Source organism: Pagrus pagrus (genome assembly GCF_965226575.1).
Source record: "Pagrus pagrus genome assembly, chromosome: 13".
NCBI lineage: Eukaryota > Metazoa > Chordata > Actinopteri > Spariformes > Sparidae > Pagrus > Pagrus pagrus.
This window is the reverse complement of record NC_140197.1, coordinates 22537869-22564766: the sequence shown is the minus strand read 5'-3', so window position 1 is coordinate 22564766 and position 26898 is coordinate 22537869. Positions and strand designations below refer to the sequence as shown.

At 43.8% G+C, this 26898-nt stretch overlaps 1 protein-coding gene across 4 annotated transcripts; it reads left to right on the top strand.

Moving 5' to 3' along the window:
- The first annotated feature begins 397 nt into the window (after positions 1 to 397).
- LOC311268387 (MAGUK p55 subfamily member 3-like) lies at positions 398 to 26006 on the top strand. Of its 4 annotated transcripts, XM_084372013.1 has the most exons (20): positions 398 to 565; positions 9103 to 9168; positions 9285 to 9403; positions 10034 to 10111; positions 10498 to 10578; positions 10769 to 10906; positions 10999 to 11080; positions 12881 to 12966; positions 13167 to 13241; positions 13340 to 13536; positions 15003 to 15067; positions 15976 to 15996; positions 16945 to 16986; positions 19145 to 19210; positions 19845 to 20000; positions 20148 to 20228; positions 20314 to 20407; positions 21176 to 21284; positions 21502 to 21630; positions 22687 to 26006. In XM_084372013.1, exons 2-20 carry the CDS (start codon positions 9132 to 9134, stop codon positions 22870 to 22872), a joined length of 1842 nt encoding a protein of 613 aa, XP_084228139.1. In that variant the 5' UTR covers positions 398 to 565; positions 9103 to 9131; the 3' UTR covers positions 22873 to 26006. The 4 variants fall into 4 exon arrangements, with proteins under 4 accessions (XP_084228139.1, XP_084228140.1, XP_084228141.1 ...); XM_084372014.1 differs by lacking the exon at positions 16945 to 16986; XM_084372015.1 differs by lacking the exon at positions 19145 to 19210.
- Positions 26007 to 26898: the final 892 nt, after the last annotated feature.

Below are 26898 nucleotides of genomic sequence, written 5' to 3'. Positions count from 1 at the left end.
TATAAGAAAATTGCAATTTGGGAAACAAGTGAAAAAAAACTTTAAAAAAGAAATATTGTGCAGAAGGCTGTCTTTCTATTTATCTAATTATGTATTTATTCAATAGAGAAACCTGAAAATAGCTTCAAAACTCCTATAATTGATGTTAAATGACCTTCTGTTTCAGAATAACAGAAGCTTGGCGCTTTTACCTGAATTTAATGTGAACAAACCGGGCTTAAAGCATCTCATAGGCAGCTAAACACAAATCTTGAATAATACTCTTCATCCACTGATGCTGCAGCCAGAGAGAGCATCAGATATGTGAGGGGAGGAGGAGGAGGGTGGTTAGGGGAGGGGCTGAGAGAGGCAGAGGAAGAGAGGGGAAGAGGCGGACACTCAGCGGCAGCAGGTTTGTGAGAGCAGCAGCCAGAGGAGGAGGAGGAAGAGGAAGAAGGAAGGAGGAGGTAGGAGGAGGAATCAGAGCGAGAGAAACAGTGTGGCTGCAGTCAGCAGGGACACAAACACTGAGAGAGAGAGAGAGAGAGAGAGAGAGAGAGAGGAGGAGACACGGAGAGAAGAGAAGGTGAGAGTCCTGCTCTGTTTTCTGTCCACATTTGTCTGATTTTAACGCCTTTCTGCTTCCAGCGTGAAGGCGAGGTGGTCGTGGATGCTGATCCAGTGTGTGTGTTTTCCCTTTCTTCCTCCGTCTGCCAGCTGACGGCGTGCTGTATGTGGGGAGAGCAGAGCAGCGTAGCACTGCAGAGTGATGCAGAGAGATGGAGGAGAGGGAAGAGAGGGAGGGAGGGAGGCAGGGAGGGAGGGAGGGATGGAGGGCCGGTGTTGTGCTCTTACAGACATGAGGAAGTGAGAATAGAGAGAAAACGGAGGGTAAATGAGGAAAATTAAACATCTGCCTGTGCTCTGCTGTGCAGCGGTGAGGGGTGGGTGCAGGGGGAGGTGTAGCGTCAGACTGACAGTGTGCAGGAGTGTGTCAGCTGTCAACATCAGTAGTTTCCCTCCATGTTGGAGATAATATAAGTTTCTGTCTGACCGCACCCTCTGCTCGCTCCTGTTTATGAGATTATATTAGAGAGAGGGGGGGTTCTGTGGTCATCAGTGTGAGGGTGTGAGTCTGGGAAATGTGCGTGTGTGTGTGTGTGTAAGACATGTTGGATGCTGGCCAAACATGCTTACTGTTGCCTCCCATTACTGTCAGGGCAGTGGATTAGCTGCGTGTGAGCGGTGTTCATTCTCGAGGTGGCGGGCGGTCGAGCCAAGATGCTCGATCACGTCCTGACCGAGATGTTTTCACTCTCAGCTCACCTGCATTAATATAAACCATCCGCCAGTGTGTGTATGTGTGTGTGTGTTTATTTGCCTGTGTTGTGTCGTGCGTGCAGCACACATGTAGAAAAATGTCGTGGTACACCAGGCTGCAGTGCTAAACACTCATCCAGCCTTCTGCTCCTGGCTCCAATTCCTCGCTTTTATCATTTGGTGGCTGATGCAGAAATATTATCCTCCACCATATTGTAAAAGCACGGAGCTCAGAATGAGGGTGTGCGGTCCTGAAGGAGGCACCGGAGCAGGGATGACTCCCGTCATCTGGCAGACTGAAGCAGTCAACCCTCTGAAAGGCAGCCTGCTTAGAACAGCTTGACCGAGCATTTGTTGTTGTAGCGTGTCGATGCCAAGGCATTTTCACAGCGCTGTGGACAATACATTTTCATTAAGAGCTGTTATGTCTGAGAGGGTGTTTCTAATGATCCCTATACCCTCACAGGCATCACCACAACCACTCCAGATGGTACATTTTGTGTGAAAAACATACATAAAGAGATGAGACATATTGTAGCAGCACATAAACAACGGAGACTGTCCTCCCGAAGAGGAACGACAGCATCAGCATCATCTTGTTTCAGCAAATCATCCAAAATGAGTCATGTTTACGTTGGAGTGAAAAAACCCAAAGGGCGAAGTCAGGTGACAACAAAACATCACTCTTCTTCTAGTCATCAACTACAGAGTCCTGAACCTGAGACGCTTAGTCACATGGTAGCAGCGGTGTCTCTTTCTGTTTCGCTCAGTTGTGCCGTTGTTATTTGCATTTTCTTAGCTTCAGATTTAGATTCATCTCTACTGTCACGGTCCAATGAAACTCTCTGTGAATTAAATAAAAAACATGGAGCGGGAAACAGAATATGGAACAAAGACAACCAGATAAAAGCTGATAAATAAAATGAAAACAATAAACACAAAGAGCCGAGATGGAGCTGAGCCACCATCTTGCTTTTCCACCTCAGCGTAGACAGCCGACGAACTTTGTTTCGAGCTTCTAGGGCGGCACACAACCAAGTTTATGGAAAAGTGGTGCTAAGACAAAGAGGCATTTAAACCCGGCTGGGTTTGTATGTAGTGATGGTTGACAGTTTTCTCTGCTGGGAGAGGTCAGCAGGACAGGGAAACAGTGACAGCGGTGACTTCCCCAGTGTGCTAATGAGCAAATCCTGCCTTACGACAACTCACAGTGGACACACTGCCTCGACATGGACATCATCATATGTTAAATCGGTGGACATCACCCAACTATGGATCAAAACCACAGTCCAAGCTTAATTGTAGGGATGTTACATTATATATATGATTTTGAGGACTTTGTCAAACAATGGTAAGCTGATCTGCGGCACGAAGACTTAACTCCTGATAACAAACACAGCGTGAGAGGAATCATTGTGACAAATGACCTTGACTTCACTGTCTCCAGATGATAGAACAAGAGTTTATCTCAAAGAGACAAATACACTCAGTGGTCACCTGTGTTTGGTGTTTATGCGGGCCTTTACTTCGAAGGTTCGTAGGCCTCAGTGACAGAACTGGTTGTCAGCGGCTTCCAAAAATGAGTCGCGTGAGTGTTTTCCTAATGTCCTTGTGGTTGTGTGGTTGAGGTTAGGCTTAGATATTTTAGAAAGTCATTATTTGCTTGACTGAAAGAGGTCACCTGTCTAGAACATGTAGGGTCAGATCACGTTAAGTGGTTGAGTAAACTAAGCATTGTGTTTGCGGTGAGGGATTGCTCCAGAGCTTCCCAATCTTATGTCTCATGTTTCCCCACAGATTTGACAGAACTCCTTTATTGACACCACTTGACTTGACTTCACTAGTTAGTCTTTCACGTGAATGTTGTCACACACGTGTTTTTGTAGAATTGAACTCCCAAAGTTTATGTCTGCTTAGCCACGTCTTCATTGATTCTACTACCAGTGAGTGGCAGGATCTGGACGTCTCAACAATTTTCCTTCACTTTTAGCTATTTCACTTTTGATTCAACCATCTTAGCTATTTAAACAGTTGATCCATTCATTTCAGTTGCCTATTTTAACCATGTATTTATAACTGAGCATCTCTTCTCGTCTCTGCTCGCTTGCCAACTAGTTTTCACACACACTCAACACCTGGTGGTCAGGTGTTACGTCTGACTCAAAATGTGGAGATATTTTTTAATCAAATCACAATTTCTTTTTAAAAGTAGTAACCACGTATAGTACTCATTGGCAGCTGCAGAAGTAGCCCACTACATCATTGAATTAACAAGTAACTATTTGGTTAATTTAAGTTCTTTATTAAGTAAAAATGTCAAGTACTCTCTGGTTTCAGATTAACCAATGTGAGGATTTGCACTTTGAAGATGTGACTTTGAGCTCTGGGAGCCTGTGATGGACATTTCCCACTGTTATCCGACTGTATCAAATATACTGAGATTAACCGATTAATTGCAGGAATAATAAAAAGATCACCAGTGTCTCTGGAGGAAGAGGAAACCCACACAGTAGTGGGTTTTATAACCCTGCTTAGTTTCAGCCCTTTAGTATCTTAAGCAGCTCTTGCGGCTGAGGTCTTACTGGATGAGGCATCAAAGAGTCTCTGGGAGACCTGATGAAACTCTTGGCAGTGTGCTGATGGCAGCGAGGGCCAGCCGCTGCCCGGCTAAAGCTGCTGACGTCACACCACCTCCAGCTCGTGGCTGAAAGCAGGAGAATAAAAGGCTTCTGCACGAGCTTGTGTTAGTGTGACAAAGAAGAAGATAAATCAGACTGAGCAGAGACAAAGACGGGAAAGACGAGAGAGAGTGGGATGAAGTGGGAGGGGCTCAGAGACGAGATGTCTGAGTATGTTAGCTGGGTGTTCATGTCTGTTCTTTATGAATGAGCGCATCAAGTGTGGATGAACAACACTGAGAATCACATTCAGGGTTGTGTTGGTTCACAAATCTCTTATTTACCACAGGATCATGTTATTAATGCAGTAGTGACGGCTGATCCGTCTGCGCTTTAGCTAAATGTGTCTAGATGAACATTATATGACGAAGGCTGTGATCTGATCAGCTGACGTCTGAGCTGTTTTCTCTGACCTCACTGGGGCTCCATCATGTTTGTGTGATCTGCAGCTAAGCTCTTAACTAGATTTGAACTGAAAATGTCATTTTTCGCTGGGATGAGATGCAAAAATGTGTGATGTCTGAGGCTATTTCTGGATCAGTGACGTTTGCCGGTTTGATGTTTGTAGTGGGGATTTTGCAGGGAAGCGAGACAGCAGGGATGTGGCGCTTTCTGATAAGAACTGGTTCCCGTCAGTTCTCTGAAATCCAGAAGTTGGAATTTGTGAGGAAAAGAACGAGCCGGTACAAATATTGACGATACACATCAACAAACATTTCAGTAAAGCAGACTGTGGCGTTGATTCTGCAGTAGTCTCGCATAGCTTTGTACCACAAAATGCCATATTCCTCTATAGCTAACGTAGTTTACGCTGGGAGATCCACAAATAAGTCTAATAAGTTAACAAAATAAACTCACAAAATTGTCAAGTAAGGAAATATTTTCCTGACTAAACAGAGAAATACAACTGTACATCTTCTGAATACAAGTTTCTCTCTTTTACAGAACTAAGACGCGCTTCATTGCATGTAGCTGTACAGCAGCCTAAAAAAGATGTTGAAATAAAATACTTTTGTCTTCATCTTCCTATGAAGTGTCTGCTCACGACCACCTCAGTCCACTTCTTCCTCTGATCCTAACCCACCCATGGGTGCCTTGTAGAGGTGCTCTCATGATGCATCTCTCCGATGATCTCACCACGTTGGTGTTAGAGCAGCTCAGCAGATGAAGTCATTCTCCCAAGACGCTTACTGACTCAACTGCAGCGGAGGGAGATGTCACATCCACCTCCAATTTAATTATTCAGCGAAACATAACTTGTCTGCAGTTTTCATCGAATACACTAATGAACTTATTTTCATCTCCTCGATGGCTTTTGTTTTCCTCACGCTGACTCTGACAGCGTTGTTGGTGGAAATATCAAAGGAGCCGACGATGTAAAGGACGATGAAGAGATTCTTCTAATCCGTCATCAAAGGGAGACTCTCTAGACATGTGACATGATGCAAGCCTTTGAAAGCCAAACAGAAACATGGGACACTAACTAAAAGTTTAAACATTATGAATAATATTTGAGTGAAGTCAACTCCCATTGGATAGAAAGATAGAAATATGATGATTCTCAGGCGTCTGGAGTTATAAGTAATGTATTTTTCTTATGTTTTCTATGTGGATTCAAGTCCAACTGAGATTACACAGCATTCATTTATTTACTCTATTTGTTTCTTTATTTCACAGCCAGTCAAATCGTGCATGAAGCAGCACTGCTCAGCATCTGTTGCAGGCAGCAGAGACAGACAGCCGTCTGCTTCACAACACCAGAGCCACAGACTTTGAACAACAGCCCACATTAGCTTCCCCCGCTAAAGTCTCCTTCTTATCTAACTTACAAACATGATCACACATCTTGTGCTCCGCCTCAGATCGACCAAACAAACGCTCACAGGGGAAAAGCGCATCGCTAATGTCGGTTTGCTAGGCTAGATAGCTAATTAGCTCTCAGCTGCAGCACATTTACCTGCAAATGTGACTTTGTTCTGGTTCGACACCGCTCTGGTTCTGACTCGACACGCTGTCTGCACATGACTTATAGTGCAAATTTGCTGGTGTAACATCAGCTCTGTCCTTTTGTCTTCATTTTAGTAATCAAAAACTATAAACAGTACAATCAAGAACCACAATGACATTGTTGTTGACGAGAAAGAGGGATGCAGAATGACAGACATCTAATGAAAAGTTCAGAATAGTAAATCAATCCCTTCACACTGAATCTGCACATTGTAGACGGAGACATTAAATTTTTATTTGCCAATTATCTCCGCACAAGATGAATGGGAGGAGATGGGAGGAAACTTTGAACAGGCTTCGCTGCTGACGGTGAAAAGTGAATATTATACAGTATACAGCAAAGAATGACGATGAGATGCTGCATTGATGATTCCCTCTCCTCCTCTCTGAGTTAAATATAGTGAGGTTATATGAAGAAAACCCCAGCTGACACATCTGAGAATAAAGACCCTGTCTCCTGTGTGTTGATCCCACTGATTCTCCTGACAGAACAAAAAAAAAAGAGCGCTGCCTCCCTCATCCAACCTCTCCTCATCCCTCTGCAATATCCTCTCTGTTCATTATTCATGAGCTGGTTGCTGTCTCGGTCTGTCTCAGCTAATCATATTCTTATTATGTACCATCAAAGCACAAGGATACTTTTACAGAGGCTTTAGAGAACTGCAAGCTTGCAATATAGATAAGTGAAATTCAGGCTGACGTACTGTATGTTTACACATGGACAAGCTTGCAGGGATACAAAATAGTAACATAACTGATTGCAATGCAACAACAATATTGTAATATATGTGCAGAGTGGCATCCTGGCAGGTTCAGGTCTGTTTCATTTCACTTCACGGTCGACGTCACACTGATTTTAAGTCGAGGATTCAGGCGGCTGCAGTCTGTTCGTGCTCTTCCTCTCTGTCCTCATTCAGGAGCTTTTCACTCGCTGCACCTCATATTGATGTTGATGTATGTAGGGTAGAGAGCCTAAAAATACAGGTTTGAAATATAGTTCACCTAAATCCTATTTAATGTCACCCTAAAAAGGAAATGGCTCAGCGTGGGTGTGCATTAAATAAGACGATATAGGTTAGAGGCTGCACAGTGGTGCTTCGAGCTAACGATGCAACGATGTATTGCTGTGAAGCTCCAGAAATGTTTTATGGAAACAAAACTTCACTTGACACAGAGACATTTGTAGACGTTGGACTTGCGATGAGACTTTTAAGTCGATAAACCGTTAATACAAGGATCTTTATGCTGTGACTTTGTGCCTTGAAGCCGGCACGTTTGAAGAAACTCCTGACTTCCTCCCACTCGTCTGGAAAGTTTCCCACCACAGCTCCTGTCACTCATCTCGGTGGACTCTCACTCTGCTCTGTCCTCCTCTTGTGACTCCTCTTCTGCTGTTTAGTTTGTCTCTGCATCTTATCCCAGACCTGCTGTTCCTCACCTGTCCTCTAGCTGCCACTGTAGAGTCTGCTGCGCCTGTATACCACCTGACCCACTCATCTACCTGCACAGCTGCTGCACATCCGCTCCACACTGAACTGAATATTCACTTGTTTCTAGTCTTGTTCCAGTTCAGTGCTGCCCTGAAGTTTCTTTGTCACCTTTGTCTCCAGACATTAAAAAAGTAATCTTAACTGTGTCTTTCTGATTCTGAAGCTCGTTGGTTCTCGTCCGTGTTTCTGGATTGAGTTATTGAAACTCTGCAGTCTCTGTGCTCGCCACAAAGATACGTCATCGTGGCAGGCCTCCATGAGGTGGTCACACCGTCACAGCCCCGTGCTGAACACATCCCTCATAAAGCTTATGTTTATTTTACACGTACAAAGCGAACGAGCGCGCTGGTGCCAGACAGGTTAAGTAATTGGGCCTCTGCCTCTTTTCCAAACAGTCTGAACACGATTTCTGTCAATATTTCACCAGAGTAAATACGTCTATGGTGTGTGATTATATAATCCAGTGTGTAGATGTCACATCTTTGAAAAATGATCTTCAACAAGCCCGTATTTATCACACTGTTAATCCAAACTGTTCTCGTAAAGGTCGAATGATGACGTTTAATGGGACTTACATAAACATGTTGATTCTCTTTACTGCAGCTTTGTTGGATTTGTTTGGCTTTGTGATGTTTTCTGCTGCTTTGTCATCGGACCGTACCGTGATGTGATGGACTCTGTGGTTTATGTTATTGACTCGTGTTTCCAGAGAGAGGAAGTATGGAGGGTATTGAGTGGAGTGACAGGGGTATTGATCGGTGGGGGCTGCCATAATCCAGCAGTCTGTGCAGTACTTCGGCCGACTGTATCTTCGAGTCACTCAGAGATCTGCCAGCATATGAATATAGAAAAATAGTTACTGTACATGTACTGCACATATCTCTTAACTTCTGATTTAGCCCACATGGAGGCCAAGAAAAGAACAACTTTTTAAGAAAATAAGGGCTTTAAATCCCTTAAAACATGGTTTAAATATCTGTATCAACAATATTGGTTTGTATTCTTAGCCATGCTAGCAGTGTGGCTCTAGAGACATTACAAACAACTCATACTGTGAACTATTATAGCTGCATGTGAGATGGTGTTCTTCCTCCGGAGTCATGAGTTGTCACTCAGTTATATAAAAGTCCTCCATCAGTCAGAGCTGTATGACACAGTGTTTCAGATGGTTCCTACAGCTTTGTGCCCACTCTCCTCCTGCTCTCTCACACACCAACACAAAGCTTGTAAGAGGGCGTGGTGAGAGTCGATGTGATTAATAGTGCCGCCAGTGACTGTTTATCTTGCCGGTACGGCTCTATAATGCGAGCAGACGTACGCATACACACCTCCACACTCACAGATGAGGTAATTGCACTGCAAAATTGGAAAAATGCACCCCGGACTTATAGCATAAAGCCTACAAGGAGATGATTTACAGCTATAATTACAGCACACGGGCCTCCAGATGCCTTTACATCAGTCATACACACTCACACAAGCACAAAAACACCATTACGCTCCTCGTTTTTTTAGCTATTTGTGAGAAGTGGGAGTCTTTTTTTATCCACCCAGACAGGGAAACCTCTCAGAAACTGAAAGCATCTGTATGGAGATTATAATTCCTCTCTTTCTCCTCCTCCTCCCAGGTTTCCCCCCCTCCTCACCTCACTGACCCATGAAAGAAGCCATGCCAGTCCTCACAGCAGGAGCGGGTGAGATGAGTTGGCACAGACGCCCGACACATACTGTCCATACTGCGTGAAGCTTGCTGCGCTCCATCTGTTCACGTTAATCTACATGAGGGTTTTCTTCTTCCTCTCCTCTGCAGGGCTGCACGAGACGTTGGCCCTGCTGACCTCTCAGCTGCGTCCCGATGCCAATCACAAAGAGGACATGGTCTTCCTCAAAGATGTCTTCAGTGAGAGGAGCTTGGGATACCTCATGAAGGTGAGGTTCTTACTCCTGATTCAGCGGGTAGCATCAATGTGATGTGCAGCTGCGTGACGTTAAATTTATGGATGCAATTTTAAGAATCTGCACATGAAATTGTAAACATCACTCCTGCTACTCGTAAGAGGAGACCAGTGACAACTCGTGTTTTCATCCACTGTGGAGGCCATTAAGGATGGAAAATTACTGCCGAGTAGTTTAAGATAATTTGATCACTTCTGCATTTGTGTCCCTTTTATTTATTTGCCTTTTTGTCAATAACTGGACTGTCTCAAAAATGGAAGATCTGGCTTGGCAGCCTTCTCGCCTGTAACTCCACCACCATTCCTTCCACCAGTCACATCATAAACATGAAACTTGATTTGACACGTTTTGTAGAAATTTTGTAGCCTAATTTAAATTAATATATCTGCAAGTGGTTTCATACAATTACACTAATGTGTAGATCAGCAAGAAAAGCACCAACAAAGGAAGACAAAGTAAACATCAACACAGCAATGCAGGGACACGCATTCAAACATTTTCACATTTACCTGAACATTTCTGAGCCTTTTTAACCTTCAGCTTTTTCCAAAACTCTCCTTTATGCAACTCTCCTCTAACAAACTATGTGTTTTAATTTCACAGATTCACGAGAAGTTGAGACAGTACGAGAGGCAGAGTCCAACGCCCGTCCTCCACAGTGCCTCTTCTCTGGCAGAGGATGTAAGTTCATCACACACACACACACACACACACGTACACAAGCCGCCCACACACACCTTAAATTCATTTTGCACTCGGGCACAGCAGTCAGTCACAATGAGTTAGCGCCCACAGAGAAGCAAAGCAAGTATCAAAAGTGAATTTTAATGTCCTGAAAATGCTGAATCATCCCAATGCTCATCTAATGAAACTCCATATCCTGCTGCTCCCACCAGTCATCAGTGGGAAACTGCTGACCTGAGCTGCTCGCTACTTATCTTCCCCTGTGTCTGTGTATCTGTCTGCATTATTTTGACGGTAAACCGCAGCGTGTTTTACCGACAAACGCACGCGCAGGTTCACGTGAGGTCAGAGCTGATGGTTCATGTGTGTGTTCTGATGGGCAGGTGGCGGAGGAGCTGCAGAGCGGACCAATGAGCACAGAGGAGAAGGAGCTGCTGCACCTGCTGACGTCACCACATCTCAAGGTACAAACGCAGAGCACTGGCGGACCATCATGTGGCTGGTTTTCCTGTCGGTCAGACATTTTTATTTGCCCTGACATCACGCTGTAACTTCATCGCCGAGGCTGTTCACTGATTCTGGCAGACGTCAGGCGGCCGCAGCAGCTCAGCGTCAGCTCTGTAATCTCAGCACGTCTGCCTTCTGTCCCATCAGGCCGTTCTCTCGGTGCACGACACTGTGGCTCAGAAGAACTTTGACCCCGTGCTGCCGCCGCTGCCGGACGACTTCGAGGAGGAGCTGGAGGAAGAGTCGGTGAAGATTGTCAGGCTGGTGAAGAACAAGGAGCCTCTGGTGAGTTGTGATGGATGAGAGTGGAGACGAGGACAGGGACCGAGACCTTTGCCCCGTTCTGTTAATGATATGTTCTTCCATCTGTGCTCCAGGGAGCCACCATCAGGCGGGATGACGCCACTGGGGCAGTGATCGTGGCTCGGATCATGAGAGGAGGGGCAGCAGACAGGAGTGGTAATTTATGCCTTTTCTTCTTGTGTCGCTCTGGGCTTTCTGCAGCGGTAGTTCCCAACATGAGGGCTGGAAGTAAATCTTAAAGGTCAGGCGATAATTACCAGGGTAGGAAATAAGGAAAAGATGTAATTCTACCAGTCCTTTGTGATTCTCCATCACTTTCCATGTTTTATACACAGTACAAGTTTTATTATTATGTTTTCAGTGCATCATATCCTCCTACAAGATATCCCTCTCCACCGTTAGCACAGGAAGTGTGGCGCTGGAGTGAAACACAGTGCAAATAACCTCTGAATCATCTCTGAAACAATGTGTTTCAAGAGTTTATCATAAAACAACAAAATGTAACTTCCCGGAGAAAGACATCAGTATTTGACTACCTGGGGATGAGACTCAACAAACAAGAATGTTTTTCCTTGAAGTTGCATTTTGTTTGCTTTAAGTGCTTCTGGATGCAAGTATGAAAAACGTATATACGTTTTGTATGGATTGGAGAGGAGATACTGAACAGGAGCAAACACAGCTGGCCACATCAAAGTCACAGAGAAAAGAATAGCATTTCTTGTTGTGTGGTGTCATTTCTCCTCTGCCATATAATTCTGATGGAGAATATACTGCCATAAAATCAGTTAATTAAATATGTCCATTGCATTTAATTTACACGTAAATGCCTACATGTGTAATTTCCGACTTCTTTAGCTAAATAAACAATTTTAATACTTACATACTTTTATTTTGGTAAGGTTTTGAATGCAAGACTTTTACTTAAGTATTTTCACTAAAGGATCTAAAGACTTTTTTACACCACTGGTCACATGCAGAAGAGTACGGGAGCCACTGACCTGTACAGGTGCTCTTCTGTTTGTCTCTTCAAATCCTTCTACATGGTCAAATCATCACCAACTTAAATGGAACCAGCTCATATTGCAGATAAGGTTTTGGGACATTGTTGCTATATACGTAGTTCAACTCAAGGATGATGTGCGAAAATAGTTTGACAGCCAGGACGCTGCAGTAATGTAGCACAGCCCTCAGGAAGCTGAGCTACCAGGACGCCCCGTGAGGCTCCTGTTTTTTTTACAGCAGTGGGATAGTTTTAGTGAAATAGTTTCACAAAAATGTTCAAGATAACAAATCACAACCCGATACTCTAATGAGGTCAATGCCACAGTGAGAGAGAGAGAGTGAGATGAAGCAGGAGGTAAATGAGAGGGATGGAGCGGTTGTTGCTGAAACCCAACGCTCTCCACGAGTCCCCGGAGAATCAATCACACATGATATAGACTCAGCAAGGATCCTTTCATGGGTGTTACCATGGAAATATCAGCCGCATGCAGGTGTGTGTGTATGTGTGTGTGTGTGTGTGTGTGTGTGGGGCATGCTGGGAAAGTAAACCTATCAGTGTTGTTATCCATTAATCATTCATGCCCTCCTCCGTTTTCTTGCTGCGTCAAGTGTTGGAAAAATCTACTGAAGCTGTGGAGAGATTTCAGAATGAGCCTCAGGCCTCTTTGTTAGTCCGTCAGACGTGTACATGATACATGTATGATTACACAATAGTGTGTCTGCGATGTGCTGCCCTGTCCTGAGGGAGAAGCGTATTGATCTGACTTCGCTCAGCCTTTGATTTCATTGTTGTGGCTGCAGCTAAATAGATCACAGCTGAGGACGGAGGCGGCCCCGTATCTGTGGATCTGACAACGATACTGATGTTGAGATACGACGGAGAAACCCGGGGAAGAGCCTTTGAGATTGTTATTGATGTGGTCTGGTCTGTGTCTTCATACTGTCGCCTCACAGGTTTGGTCCATGTCGGAGATGAACTCAGGGAGGTCAACGGAGTCTCTGTGATCCACAAGAGGCCTGATGAGATCAGTCAGCTGCTGGTGAGAGACGCAGTGCTGCTGTTAGTTCACTGTGTAAAGAAATGCTGGTATAGAAGTTAATAATTCAAACGAGGTATGAGAAGAAGACATTTTTTTTGTTTGTTTGTAAAATCCACCTAATGGATTTGGTGTTTGTCTTTAATCTGACGCAGCAGTCACATTCTCATCTCCCTGACCTCCTCTGTCTATTTGTGATCTAGTCCCAGTCCCAGGGCTCCATCACTCTAAAGATAATCCCTGCCATCAAAGAGGAGGACCGCCTGAAGGAGAGCAAGGTGAGCTGAAGAGGAAACACTCGTCTGTTGTTTTCCTGATAAACAGCTTTGTCCGACAATAAATATCTAAATATGCGTCTTATTGTTTTTTGTTCCAGGTGTACGTGAGAGCCTTGTTCGACTACATCCCGTTGGAAGACAAGGCGACGCCCTGTCAAGAAGCAGGACTTCCCTTCAAGCGGGGAGACATCCTGCAGGTCGTGACCCAAGACGACCCGACGTGGTGGCAGGCCAAGCGTGTGGGAGACAGCAACCTGCGGGCCGGACTCGTCCCCTCCAAACAGTTCCAGGAGAGGTGAGAGCGCGCCGGAGGAGACGGGTATCACATCATGTCCACTTCAGATGAATGAACTTGTGTAAACTCATCAGCGCCACCAGGACTGTACGATTCACCCTCTCAGTGCTGACATTTATTTTATCCAGCCGTTTGTAATCTGTTAAATCCACATTCATGTGTTCCACTTTGAGGGGTCAACTATGATTAGATGGAGCACCAAAGCGGCGTGGAAAAAAATAAATCGAAACACAGCCTTGAATAGGCGCAAGCTGATACTGGTAGTGTCATAATCTGTCAGTAAGATGATCTGAGCAGGCCGGGAGATCCCTGCCAAACACTGCAGCGTCTGTTGGAATTAAACCACAGCTTAAACACAGTTAAAGACACAGGTCAGGGTCCAGGCTCTGAAACGCCTTAATATGGTGTTTTGTAGGTTAAATAAATGTTAAGGGTGAAATAACACATTTCTGCTGATGCTGTGGGCTCCTGCTGCACTCTGAGCTTTGGGTTGAAACAGTGATGAATGAGAAAAATGTCTTTAAATGCATCAGCAAGAAACATGAGCTCAGGTCTGCTTCATGACAGACATCACACAGTGTGATGGATGGATTACTGAACAGGAGTTTGAAGCGTCTGTTGATGTTTCTTGTTAGAGAGTCAAACCACTACAAAGAGATGCACAATGACCGTGACTACAGAGAAAACACCAACAGAGGGATGAAGAACAACAAAAACAAAGACATAAAACGACCACAAAGAGACATGGAATGATCACAAAGAGATGTAAAATGACCAAAATGTGACACAAAACAGCCACAGACTTCAAACAACAACAAAGAGACACACAACGACTACAAAGGGACACAAAGGAACTACAAAGTGACATAAAACCACCACAAAAAGACTTGAAATGACTGCAAAAAGACGCAAAATGATAGCACAGAGACACAAAACCACCACACACAGACATAATACAACAACAAAGAAATGCAAAATGACTGAAAAAGGAACTACCCTAACTAAAAAGAAATTACCACAAGGAGACACTAAATGACAGCAGAGACACGAAACAACCACAAAGAGACGTAAAATGATCAAAAAGGGAAGCAAAGCAAGTTCAAAGACCGAAAATGACTACAAAGAGACAAAATACAACACAAATTGACGACGAAGACATACAATGACAGCACCAAAACAAAGTGGAAAACACATGAAATGATCACAAAGACACAGTGTAGTGGTTTCCTTCGTGTCCTTCAGTTTGGGTCTTGGGGAAGCCTTTTACATGTTTTAGCTGAGGGCTCCATTGTTTCATAATCTGTTCATAAAGTGTTGTATGACCCTCTCTTCTTTACGTCTGAATCTTGTGTTCCACCTCTCTGACATATCCTCCTCACCTTTGGCTTACTGTGTTTTTCTGACCTGATGATTCTCTTCCTGCCTCCATCCTCTGGCTTTTTTTGTCCTGCGGCACTCTCCTCCAGGCGACTGGCCTACAGGATGAAAATGGGCACGCTCCCGAATCCAAAATCCCCTAAAAAGCCTGTCTGTAAGTCTCTGCTTCCCAGGATTCCTCTGCATCTTTCTGCATTATTTCGGTGTCACACTTTTTACTACCTGCAGCTTCTCTCACTATCAGCTCTCCTCTCACCGCCGATGTACTCAGTCACTGTCATTTAAGGACAATAATATCTCCGCTGGATAAATGCAGCAACGTTTTCATTGACATTTTATTGACCTTTCTTGCTGGTAATTGGCATTCTCAGAGGCATTAGTATTCATTGTCCGTCCTCTCCGTGCTGCTGTGTGGACATGTTTTTTAAAAGGGAAGAGAGGGAGAGAGAGATGGAGGGGCACAGAGACGGAGAGGGAGGGATCACAGATATGAATTAATCTCTTTCATGTTCGGTCCATCTGGCTCATGAGCAGTTGAGCTTAAGCAGATCCAGCCGGGCGTTACAAGCTGAGCCCACTGAGAAACAAAGCCCCAGCAATACATTACACTTCTCACTTTCTCATATAGGCGGCGTGTAAACAGCCAGGTGAGTGGGTAATGTGAGTGGTGGCTCTTCGTGGCACGTAAGCTGCATGCGATCCGATTAGGCCTGAGCCACGGGGAGACAACAAGAGCTTAGCAATATGGCAGCTAGCCCTGCTACGCCGCGCAGCAGCGTGCGAGCCGAGCCGGGCCTAGCCGAGCCTGCGGGGACTCTTCTGTCTCGGCCTCTCTCCACTCTCCTCCAGCTCTCTGATTAATTCCCTTAAATCCTAGCAGGGGCTCTTTAAATATGGACACCACCTCCACCCCCCCTTGTCTCGTCTGTGACGTCACCGACGACCAAATTTAACATCTGCAAATCCTCATTTTTTAAAAATATCCAATTCTCTCTTTTTATCTTTGTCTCTAATGCTTCTAATGTTGTACACTCTGTTTCTCCTTGTTGCAATCTTTATCAGATGACCAAGGATGTGATAAAGGTGGGTACATGTGCAGAAACATCTAGAGAAAAAGACACGATTGAAAATATTCATAAAGGCCTCAGAGCCTTTTCATGTGTGTGTGTGTGTGTGTGTGGAGAGGTTGCATGTGTGCTGGGGTGTGCATTTAGGATTTCTACCGCTCCCAGCTTAATTCCTCCCCTCCTGCTGTTAGCTCACCAGACCAGAATAGAGATTCTTTGCCTAGTTTGCGTGTGTGTGTTTGCGTGTGTGTGTGTGTGTGTGTGTGTTTGTGTGTAATGTACCAGGTAATGTGCAGGCAGAGCAGCATCCCTGGAGACTGTGGCCCAACCTAGCAGAGGTTGTTAAAGATAACAATAGCTCCTCTTTTCTTTTGCGTCATCTTCACTCCCTGTTATCTTTTGTTCCGTTCGTCCCTCCTCATCTTTACTCTGTTGTCGTCTCAGCTGCTGTTCTCATGTTTTCTCTTGTTTTCCACCCATCATTTATCAATCTTCTAAAATTAGTGCACATTATCATGTAGATTTGATGAGAACGACTGAATTTAGACATTTAGATGAGTCACGATCACAGTTTGGATGTGTAGGTTTCTGTATCTGAGGCCTCAGCTGTGCCTCTTTGGGGACTCGAGGCTTGTTTGCGTGTCTGGGTCACAGCTGGCTCCTTTCCAGACGAAGGAGAGCCACCTTTCTCCTCTTCTCTCCTATCTTTTCCTCCTCTCTCGTCTCGTAATGTCAAATCTCTCCATCAAGCCTCTGTTAGTGGCCGTTGCCTTCATTATCTCTTGGCTGCCCCTCCGCTCTCTCGCCTCCTGCTGTCTGCCTGCCTGCTGCCTGTCGCCTGCCCTCTCCAGCGCCCGTGGCCCGCCCCCACCCTCTTTAACTCTTCCACCTCCCCTACTCCTTAACTCTTCCAGGTCTCTTACCCTGTGCTTACCCCCTCTTTTCCCTGCTTGCCTCCCTACAGAGGACTGTGACTGTGAGGGCTATTTCAATGGACAGTACATAGGTGAGAGCGTGCACACCTTTCTCCACCTCCTTCTCCCTATCTGCTCTTTGCCTGCTGCAGCCTGGCTGTGCGCTGGTTCCCCAGGTGCTTTTGTGCAAGGGGTCAAAAAATGAGTGCTCGTAGGGTTGACCTGTCTGGGGGTTGAGGGATAAGAGGAAGGTTTCAAAGGGTCAAAGACGACGCCAGAGGTGGAAGATGGATGAAGGGAAGATGTGTGCAGATGTAGAAAAAGCAAACCTGTTACAAGTGTTTGGTATCAAACGTGAGAGGGAAGTAATGGAGGAAAATAAATGTGTAGGAAGTGTCGTCTCACACTTCTGCAGGTGCCAGTAACAGATCTGCCTCTTCAGAGGCTTCGCTGCATAATTAGAGTTAACAGATAGTTCAAAGTGTCAGATATCACAAGCAAAACCCATTGAGACTGTGTTGTCAGACCAGAATAAACGTTGGCATTGTACGATTCTACAAACCTCTGTTACGCCAAATTTGTACGTTTCATACGGATCATATCAACATTTTTACAAAACATTTCTCATTATGTTAACATTACTTGTTGATGTTCTTATCAGTAGGAGGTGCTGGTGGTTGTATAGACAACACATCCTCATACATAAACAGCTAAATAGGTTGATTGCCAGCAACTACCAAAACAACGTGACTGTTGCAGCCTTTGTCGTACATTCACAGTTTGGTCGGATTCAGGCAAGAAAAGGTTTGGTTAGGTTCAGGAAAACATCGTTGTTTGGCTTAAAATAACTACATTGCCTACTTAACTTCGGTTACGTAATATATGTTGAACACTGGACATGAACACTCCTGAATGAATGTCCTGTGCTTGTTTGACTGACCCTCCATTCCCGGTCTCCTCCCTGTGTGGACTTATACACTCTTTATACTACTTCGCCTGCTTCCTCCTTTGCTGCCATAATAATTACTACGCCCACTAAAGCTCACTGCCCAACAAGAAACGTAAACATGGGTCGTGATAAGCTGCTTCCACAGTCGATGTTTCAACTGATTAAACTGGGTATTTTCAACCAGACTTCTGGACTTTTTCTAGTTGGTGGCGACGAAAAGCACAATCTTTTCCTCACCCTGACCGAGTTGTTTTTGTGCCTAAACCTGACAAAACACACAAGAACTGAAATCTAAAGAAAGTTGAAACATGCGTGAAGTTTCTGTACATCCCTGGTTTGCAGAAATGTACAATTCCAGCATTTGCTCTGGAGATTGGGTTGTGTATCACATATACAACAAAGCAATTATGTTGGTTATGAGTTTATAATTTCCTAACTATTTCTCAGGGATGTTTCCCGATAAGTATGTGATACTTAAAGACATATTTTTAGGTGGTACTGGTAGTGAAAAGAGAGACAGTCTTCACTAAGTATACTTAACTTGCCACCTGAATATGATGATTTTTTTCATCAAGATCCATAAATTACATCCTGAGAAATTAAGAAAATGTTGGAAAAATGTTCAAGAAAGTGAGAAGAAATCTTAACAAATCCTTTTATTCCTAATTCAGTTCCGAATTATGCTACAAAACGTTCCTGTAAATGATTAGGAGAGTACAGATCTGTAAAATGAAACACTACCATGTATCACTACAGTAATGGTTTATGTTGCACTAGCAGGGAAATCGTTATGGAAGGAACGCATTACTTCCCTTTATCCTCAACCCCTCTCTAGCCTTCCACTGCCCTCCCCTCCCTCACCCTACTTCAGCCCACCCTGACCCCCGTTTACTCCCCCACATCCTGCGAGCTGCTGGAATGATGATGAGCACAAGGAGCGATCTGAACACACATTGTTAAAACTGTGCTTCCTCTCGTGCACTCTGCTTGGAGCTGTAAACCCTAACCCCTCTCCATCCCTCCGCCTCACACCTTACAGTGATGGATCCTCCTAAACCTCCCTCCCCTCCCGCCCTGCATCTAACTAACTGCCCCTGCTGCTGTGCTGTGGCCAGTGCACTGCTTCCTCCCCCCCTTCCTCCTTAAAAGACCCTCCCCGCCCCCCGCTGCCAGCACCCCCCCACCCATGAGGGCACTGCTGCGTTGGACGCATTGCACACTCAACCAGGCACGTTTGCTGCTCGTTCACCCTGTGTGGAGGTGTGAGGCTGGGTTGTGTGATGCTCTAACGCCAGTTATAGTCTCTCCTAAGTGTAAAGCAGTGGCGCCCTCCTGTGGCCAGGTGTTTTCCTGGGAATTTTATTCAGGTACAGTGCCCGGCTCATTCCCTCAGGTACACACCACTGACGGGGGATACAGACAGTCCTGGCCGTGGGAGACCCTGATTTGCAGTCACTGTCTGCTTGACGTGGTGTTTCTCAGGGCCAGGCTGTCCTGTGTGTCCTGCCTCAGCACTGTAGCCTCGTTCAGAGCAGCATGCCTTGTTTGGACCATAATGTTGGAAAATGATGTGTATTTTGGGTCAATGAAACTGAGAGTTGTTGAATGTTTTTGCTTCTTCAGTCTCAGGCTTTAGGAGTTTCACCTGATGTCTTTACAGTCAGCTGCATGTCCTTTGATTTTCAGTTGAAGCATGATTTGGCTCTTAAGTTCAGCGAATAACTCACACTATCAAGTTTTTACACTTTAGATAAGAGTGAGCTATTTTCATCCACAAAGGTTTTTTAATGCATGATTATCAGTGGGTTGGTCTTGAATTTAAACATGTTTGCTCACTGCACTTGTCAGATAAGTTCTTTACATGAAAGACCTGCATCATAGACGTAAAGTACTCATGTTATGTAATCTTGTATAAATATTTTTATGGTCCATGACAACCTGACCCAAGACCTTGCTTTTTTTTCTGCTCCTTCTTTCCTCCCATCTCTGGCCTCGCTGTAGCTGGTTTACGGAGGAGTTTCCGGCTGAGTCGTAAAGACAGACAAGGATCCTCCGGAGAGGGCTCCGATCCTGGAGACCCCGATTTCCTGACTTATGAAGAGGTGACCCGCTACCAGCAGAAACCCCATGAGAGGCCCCGCCTGGTGGTTCTGATCGGTGAGGCTGAGCCACTGAGAGGCACAAATGATCTCCTGTGGCGATAGTGACACCTTGTGGATCACAATATGTGTTGCAACACGCTGATGACTGATTCTTTTGCAGCTTTTTTATGCATGTGAAGTTGACTGCTTTCTGCCTCCACAGGTTCCCTTGGAGCACGAATCAATGAACTCAAACAGCGGGTGATTGCTGAAAACCCACATCGTTTTGCAGTTGCTGTACCACGTGAGTGGCCTCACATTTACACACAATGTACTTATCAGTGAACCAACATTACATACAAGTAAATTCCTCTTTTGTGTTCCTGCAGACACCACCAGGCCCAAGAAGCCTCATGAGAAGGAGGGAGTGGAGTACCACTTTGTCACCAAACAGCAATTTGATGCAGACGCTTTAAACAACAAGTATGTTTACACTAATACTGTTGTGATCCTGTTCACACCTGGCATTTACATCCGTCCTGAGTGACCACTTGTGATCGGATCTCACTTCCCTGATCTATATGCAAATAAACACGTACATCAGTGGAACAAATGTTTTTACACAAATAAAGAAATATCTTCATGTTACGGAAGCCCTAAAGGGCCATGCATTCATACATTTTATTTCCTCTGTTTTCCCGTGATAACAAGTTAATTTCATTTGTTTTCTCGAGATCTCGAGTTATTATCTCGAAATAACAACTGCCGTTTCCCCGAGATAACGAGATAATTTTCTTGAGATCTCGAAATAATGAAACTTTGTTTTCCCGAGATAACGATATAATTAATTCGAGATCTCGAGATAATGACTGTGATATGATAGGCCTGAGATTTCCATCACACACAAGTGGCATGGCATGCTGACCGATGGGTTTCTTGAACACTACTGTTGGTAGTGTCTATTTCTCTGTTTGTTTTGTGCGTTTATGCTTTCTATACTAAATTAGTTTTTGACGAAGGGATGAATGAATGTTACAACAGCTCAAGGCATGAATACATTTTTAATTTGTCAGAGTTTTGCAAACTTTGTTATTCGGACTCAACATCTCTTAAAAACATGCGTTTTGTTGAGGGAGTCTGGAGATATTGGATCGCTCAGGATACATGTTGATACCAGGTCTGAACAGCCTATGTGTTGCTTTTGGGTAAACTTGCTTCAAGCTAAAACGTGAACCTGATGTCTCTGTTTAGGTTCATCGAGCACGGGGAATACAAGGAGAACCAGTACGGCACAAGTATAGAGGCCATCCGCTCTGTACAGGCCAAGAATAAGATGTGTGTAGTGGACGTGCAGCCTGAGGTAAGAGCCATGTGACAACCACCGAGCACATCTTGTTTAATGTGCATCGAAATGTATCACCATGTTCCATTATAGCTCCTGCAGGCAGCAGCAGTTTGCTGAGTGGATGAAGGGCAGGCAGTCGCATCACATCTGCTCAGTCTGATGACTTTCTCCCACCATGTCTGATTTCTGACCTCTGTTTGCTCTGTTGTATGGAAATCCTCCACCACTCCAGGCGCTGAAGAGGCTGCGGACAGCGGAGTTCAAGCCCTATGTAATATTTGTCAAGCCTCGTGTCCCTGAGAGCAGACGTCGCCGCAGCGCTGCCACCTCACCAGGAGGGGGAGAGCATGGCCGTGTTACAGTAAGTTTTCTCTGCCAGTAAGAGCTGTGTGAAGGCTTCTTCTGTCCAACACATGCAGATTTCAACATGTTTCAAACCTCTTCATACAGTCTACATTACCAACATGCATTTTAGCCAGTTAATCTCACCTCCAACACCAACTCGCTTCGAGTTGGTGTTGGAAACATACAAGCTGGATATCATTTCCCCTTCTCAAACGTTTTTTGAATCAAAACAAATTCTTCTATGAGTATGCAAGACCCAACTTGCAAATTTAATTGCAATTTGCAAGGGACGTTCAATTTTAATTTAATTAACTTTATTAATTCTGCTCGGGGAAATTATATTTTTACACCCTGTTGTTTTTTTTATAGCACACTCACCTGACACACACAAACACACACACATGCTGCCACAAAGTCGGCGCTTCAAGCACCCTCCGGTTCCCCAATCCAAGTCCCGATGGACTGAGCTGCTCTAGCCTTCGGTATTTGTGAAACATGATGCTGCTTCCATCTGCAGCCATGAATAGTTATTGTGAAACAGGCTGTTTGTTTAGCTAAACATGTTAGACGGTTTTACAAGGAGCAGCCAAACGCACAGTCACAGTTGTTTCTCTGTGGAGTCATGGACAGTGTCTGCTTCAGGTCCTCCAGAGTTTATGTTAATGGGTTGCTTCCCTCAGAGGTCTGTATTCAGACAGGGTTAAACCTGGTGAATGTACAGAAGCCCTGAGGGGCAAGTGGAGAAATTTTTTTTTTGATGATCTCCTTTGTTTGTGACTTGAGAACTTGAGAATTTTTTTTTTCAAATTTGAAACAGAGTAAAAAAACATCCAGGAGAAACAGGGTGAACTTTGTTTTTTCAGGCCGAAAACCTTTTCTTTTTTTTTTTGGTGAAAGTTTTGGCAGAAAAAATAAGAATGTTGTTTTGGATTTTTTTCTCACAGGAGAGAAAACAATTTAGATCAGACTTAGAAAATGTATCACCAGAAAAAGTCCTCTCTTGCCCCTCAGGGATTCTGTATGCATACGTCTCTTTTTGTACAAAATCACTTCCTTTTGCTTTCTGCAACAGGACGAAGACCTCCAAGAGATGCGTCAGTCTGCCATCCAGATCGATCAGCAGTATGGACACCTGGTGGACCGGGTCCTGATCAAGGAGGACTCAGCCAGTGCCTGTGCAGAACTGCGAGGTATCTTGGAAAGGCTGGAGCGAGAGTCCTTCTGGGTGCCTGTCTGCTGGGTGCGGAGCCAAACTTAAACTCCTTCTGCATCCTCCAAAAGAACTTCACAACCAACCCACCCAAAATCCTGCACCGGTCCTCTCCTCATGAGCTGATACCCTTCTTCTCCCCCCCCAAAGGCCGGCTGGCACAGCCCGGGAGTCTGCTGAACTCCCCCATGTGACTGATACAGGGCTGGTCAACCAGCCATAAACTGAGGCACCACAGGGAGAGGATGATGTCAGAGGAATACCTTGTTGCCTGGGGTGATGCAGCAGATCGACAGCTCTCTTGGCCCGAGGCCGCCCAAAAATCACAGATTTACTGTCACTTCCTCGGGTCATATGTATTCAGGTTTGGTTTTGATTTATTTATTGACTTCAGAAGACGAGGGACAGATGAACATTCTTAGTTTCAGAAGTGTTTTATTCCTCACGCTGTCACGCTTCACTAGAGTGTGTCAGGTTTGGGATCTCACTCAGAGGATTGCTCAGTCAGTCAGCTTTACTCTGACTCTCGTTGGAGTACCTTTAGTAGCATGTTTTTTTTTTTATTCATCTCAATGCCAATCGCAGAATGCTTCCAATTAATTCTTACTGCTCATGCATCCTGTATAGTATAAGAACCAGTCATACAGTCATTCAGGAGTAATTAGAAATACAGCTAAGTGAATGCCATTTTGAAGCTGTTCTTTTTGCTAAAGTCTCATTTTCACACGTCGACAGAAACTAAATTATACCCAAACGGAATGTGAGAAGTTTATTTTCTACCAAACTGTTTGTTTTTAGGAAACGCATGACGACTGATTATTTAATCTCAGATGTACATATTGTAAATGTCACTCCTCGTGTGCCAACGAAAGATCTCGTAGCACTTCAATGCAACCTGTTTACCGTCGATCCCTGGGAACCCACGTCTGTTTGTGTGTAGAATAATGCTGTGCACAAAGTGTGTGTGGATGGATGTCACAGTGTATGTTCACATACACCAACCTGAGATGCTCCTTTTACGTACAGGAATGGATTTTGTACAGTTTCCTCGCACATATCTGTATTTTTGACTGCAGGAGAAGAGTCGGGTACTCGGTGTCTGTTTACTTTGATAATCAGGGTTTTGCGTTATTGATGTCTTGTCCGACTGGAGATGCAGTGTTGAGATGGGAGATGTAATATCCACAGCTGTCACAATTCATTTGCAACTATCAGCAAATACTTTAATAATTGAATATTTTAATTTATTTATCAAGTGAAAACATTCCGTCAATTATCAGGAGTCTTTCTTTTTTGTCTTGTTTGATGGTAAAACTGAAAATAAGTAAACCTTGCGTATTCAGGGGTGTGTAATAGACATTTCTTACCATTTTCTGAAATGTTAGAGAGAAACATTTTTGTAAGCCCTGAGGGGCAAGTGAATTTTCTTTTTTCTCTCCTGTGTTTATCACTTGAGAATTGGTGAAAAAAACACAAGTTTCGCCAGGATAATCTTTCTGAGTTTGTACATTTGTATATTTCTTCTGTGAAAACTTTCAGGAGAAAAATAAAAATTTCATGCCTGAAACCAAGTGAAATTCTCTTTCCGGAAAAACACACACTCTTGCGTGACCTCAGAAAGATTATCCTGGCAAAACCTGTTTCACCTGTTCTCAAAACATAAACACAGGAGAGAAAACAATTTAGATCAGACTTAAAAAATGGATCAGGGCCCCTCAGGGCTTCCGTACATATTACTAAGTAATGACAATAATTATTCAGTAACAGCTCTATCTCAAATGACAGGCCTGACAAGAACATAATAAACAGTATAAATCTGACATCATTGTCGTATTCACAGTAGCAGAATACATTTATTATAAGTTAAAAGACAGGTTCACACTTTTTCAAATCTGTTCATAAAAAATAAGTGCAAATTCCTGAGTGTACAGTGAAAGAGTTCTCGGTGTGGTAATTGTTCCTTCTCTTTATAGTGATTGTGTAAACATTCCTCTATCACAGCTTTAATTAAAGTCATTGGGATCCAACAGCACGGCTGTCTGGTCAAACTGAAAGAGGGAAGTTTGTACCAACAAAACAATGGGCCAGTCACAATGTCCCCTCTGAAACCGTCGCAGTGTTGAGAGAGAGGCTGCAAGGGCATGAAATGTTTTAAATCGGAATGGGACGGCACAAACTTACTCTAACTTGTGGGTTTGGAGGTTTTAAGTTTTTAAATGAGAAAATATATAAATAAAATTAACCAGAAGTGCACGTATACACAAATATAAACACATTCAGTCCGAGATTTCAGGGCCAAAAGTTCCATAATGAACTGGATCTTACCAAAGATTCTGTTAACACACTGCCTGTTCCTTCCTAAAATACTTTCTGAAATATATATTAAGTGTACTATTTAGCCATATTGTTCCTGTATTGTGAAAACTGGTGCTGAAAAAACTCCAATCAAACTGTAAAACAAGGCAGCGCTGATCAAATATATTAACCGTGATCCTTATTAAAGGCTTCCCCTGGTTACCCAGTATTTAATGTCACAAAACGATGAATGTTGGAGCCTTCAGCCAAAGTCTTCAGAAATACAGATTTATGGAAAGTAGGCTCAAAATGTCTGCAGGAGAGCCCTCAGGCACACAATAATTTGACAGCACTAAACCGTTGCAGACTTTCTAGGAACGCACCTCAGAGTCTGGGACACTGGAATTAAACCCATATCTTTGAAGAGAATCACTTTATCCGCTAACTCAAACTGTTGCTCATATTAGCTTCTGCTGAACTTAAATAATTTTTACACAGAAGAAGAAGAAAGATTTTGTCTGCCATCACATATAAAGAAATCACATGAGGACGTATGTAGGGGAGAAATTATAGTGACCAAGAGCTCATTAAACATACTGTACATATTGGCAAGTGAGAAAGACTTGAAATAATGTGAACCTCTCCTTTAATGAAGAAATTAACACTCTACACTGGATGAACATATTTTGGATCACTCCCACACTGGAATTTGTCTTGAGTGTGTGTGTGTTGAAAATTAAACTGCTTCCAGATCCCTTCTGTTCTTTTTCTAATAAACATGCACCGATCTGTGGATCGCTTCGTGTTCTGTATGACCAGAAAACCCTGAATGTTGAGTTTGTAACGTGACATGTACAAAGTGCCATAATAAAGCTAGCTGAATCAAATGGGGTGCTTCATTCAAACTATTCTAATAAAATAAAAAACACTGTTAGGTTTTACGTCACAGTGTATGCTCATCCTACAGTTTGCACGAACATTGTAATGTCATAATGTTTAATGTGTGTGTTAACCTCTCAGCTGTTTTTGGCTTCAGTGCAGTTCATTTAAGTGCATCGAAGACTCTGCCAGGAGTCCTCGGCTTGTGTCCACAAGAGCACTCCACACACAGCACATCTCTATTCTATCGGCGATGTTCTCCAGGTGGTATCCACTGGGGAGAGATTGTTGTCAAAGTGATAGATAAGGCAGGAAAAAATCGAAGGTCTGCAACGAATTTAAATGCACTTCAGAGGGACATCAGAGCCTCAAGTTCAAACTATTTCATGTGGATGTGGAAGAAACCAGCTATCTGTGAATAAAGTGTTCATGACCAAGCACTTCAGAACAGACTTTTGATAAAACAAACTTAGATACTAGCAATAGGGATGAATGCCCTCTGCCAATGTCATATTACTATTTAATGTTCAGTTGAAACTACTGGATGCATTCACACGTAGAGCAGCATTTTAATCTTGTAATTGATCCAGATACAGTTAATTTTAACTTCTTTATAGACTATGAAGTCAGATATTTGACAAAAAGTTAATTGGCCACTGTTTTGATATTTTATTTAAGCATAAATGCCAAAAATGTCCTGGTTTTTATTTTGCTGTTTCATATTTTATCTGTGCTCTGAACATCTTTGGATTCTGGCGCAGCAGATGGACAAAATAAGACCTCTGAAGAGGTCAGCACAGGATTTTCTAATTAAGAAAATTATGGATGAATTATTCATTTTGAATTGTTGGCTGCAGTCCTAATTTATAAGGTCATTTCATATTCTGTATATACAATCTT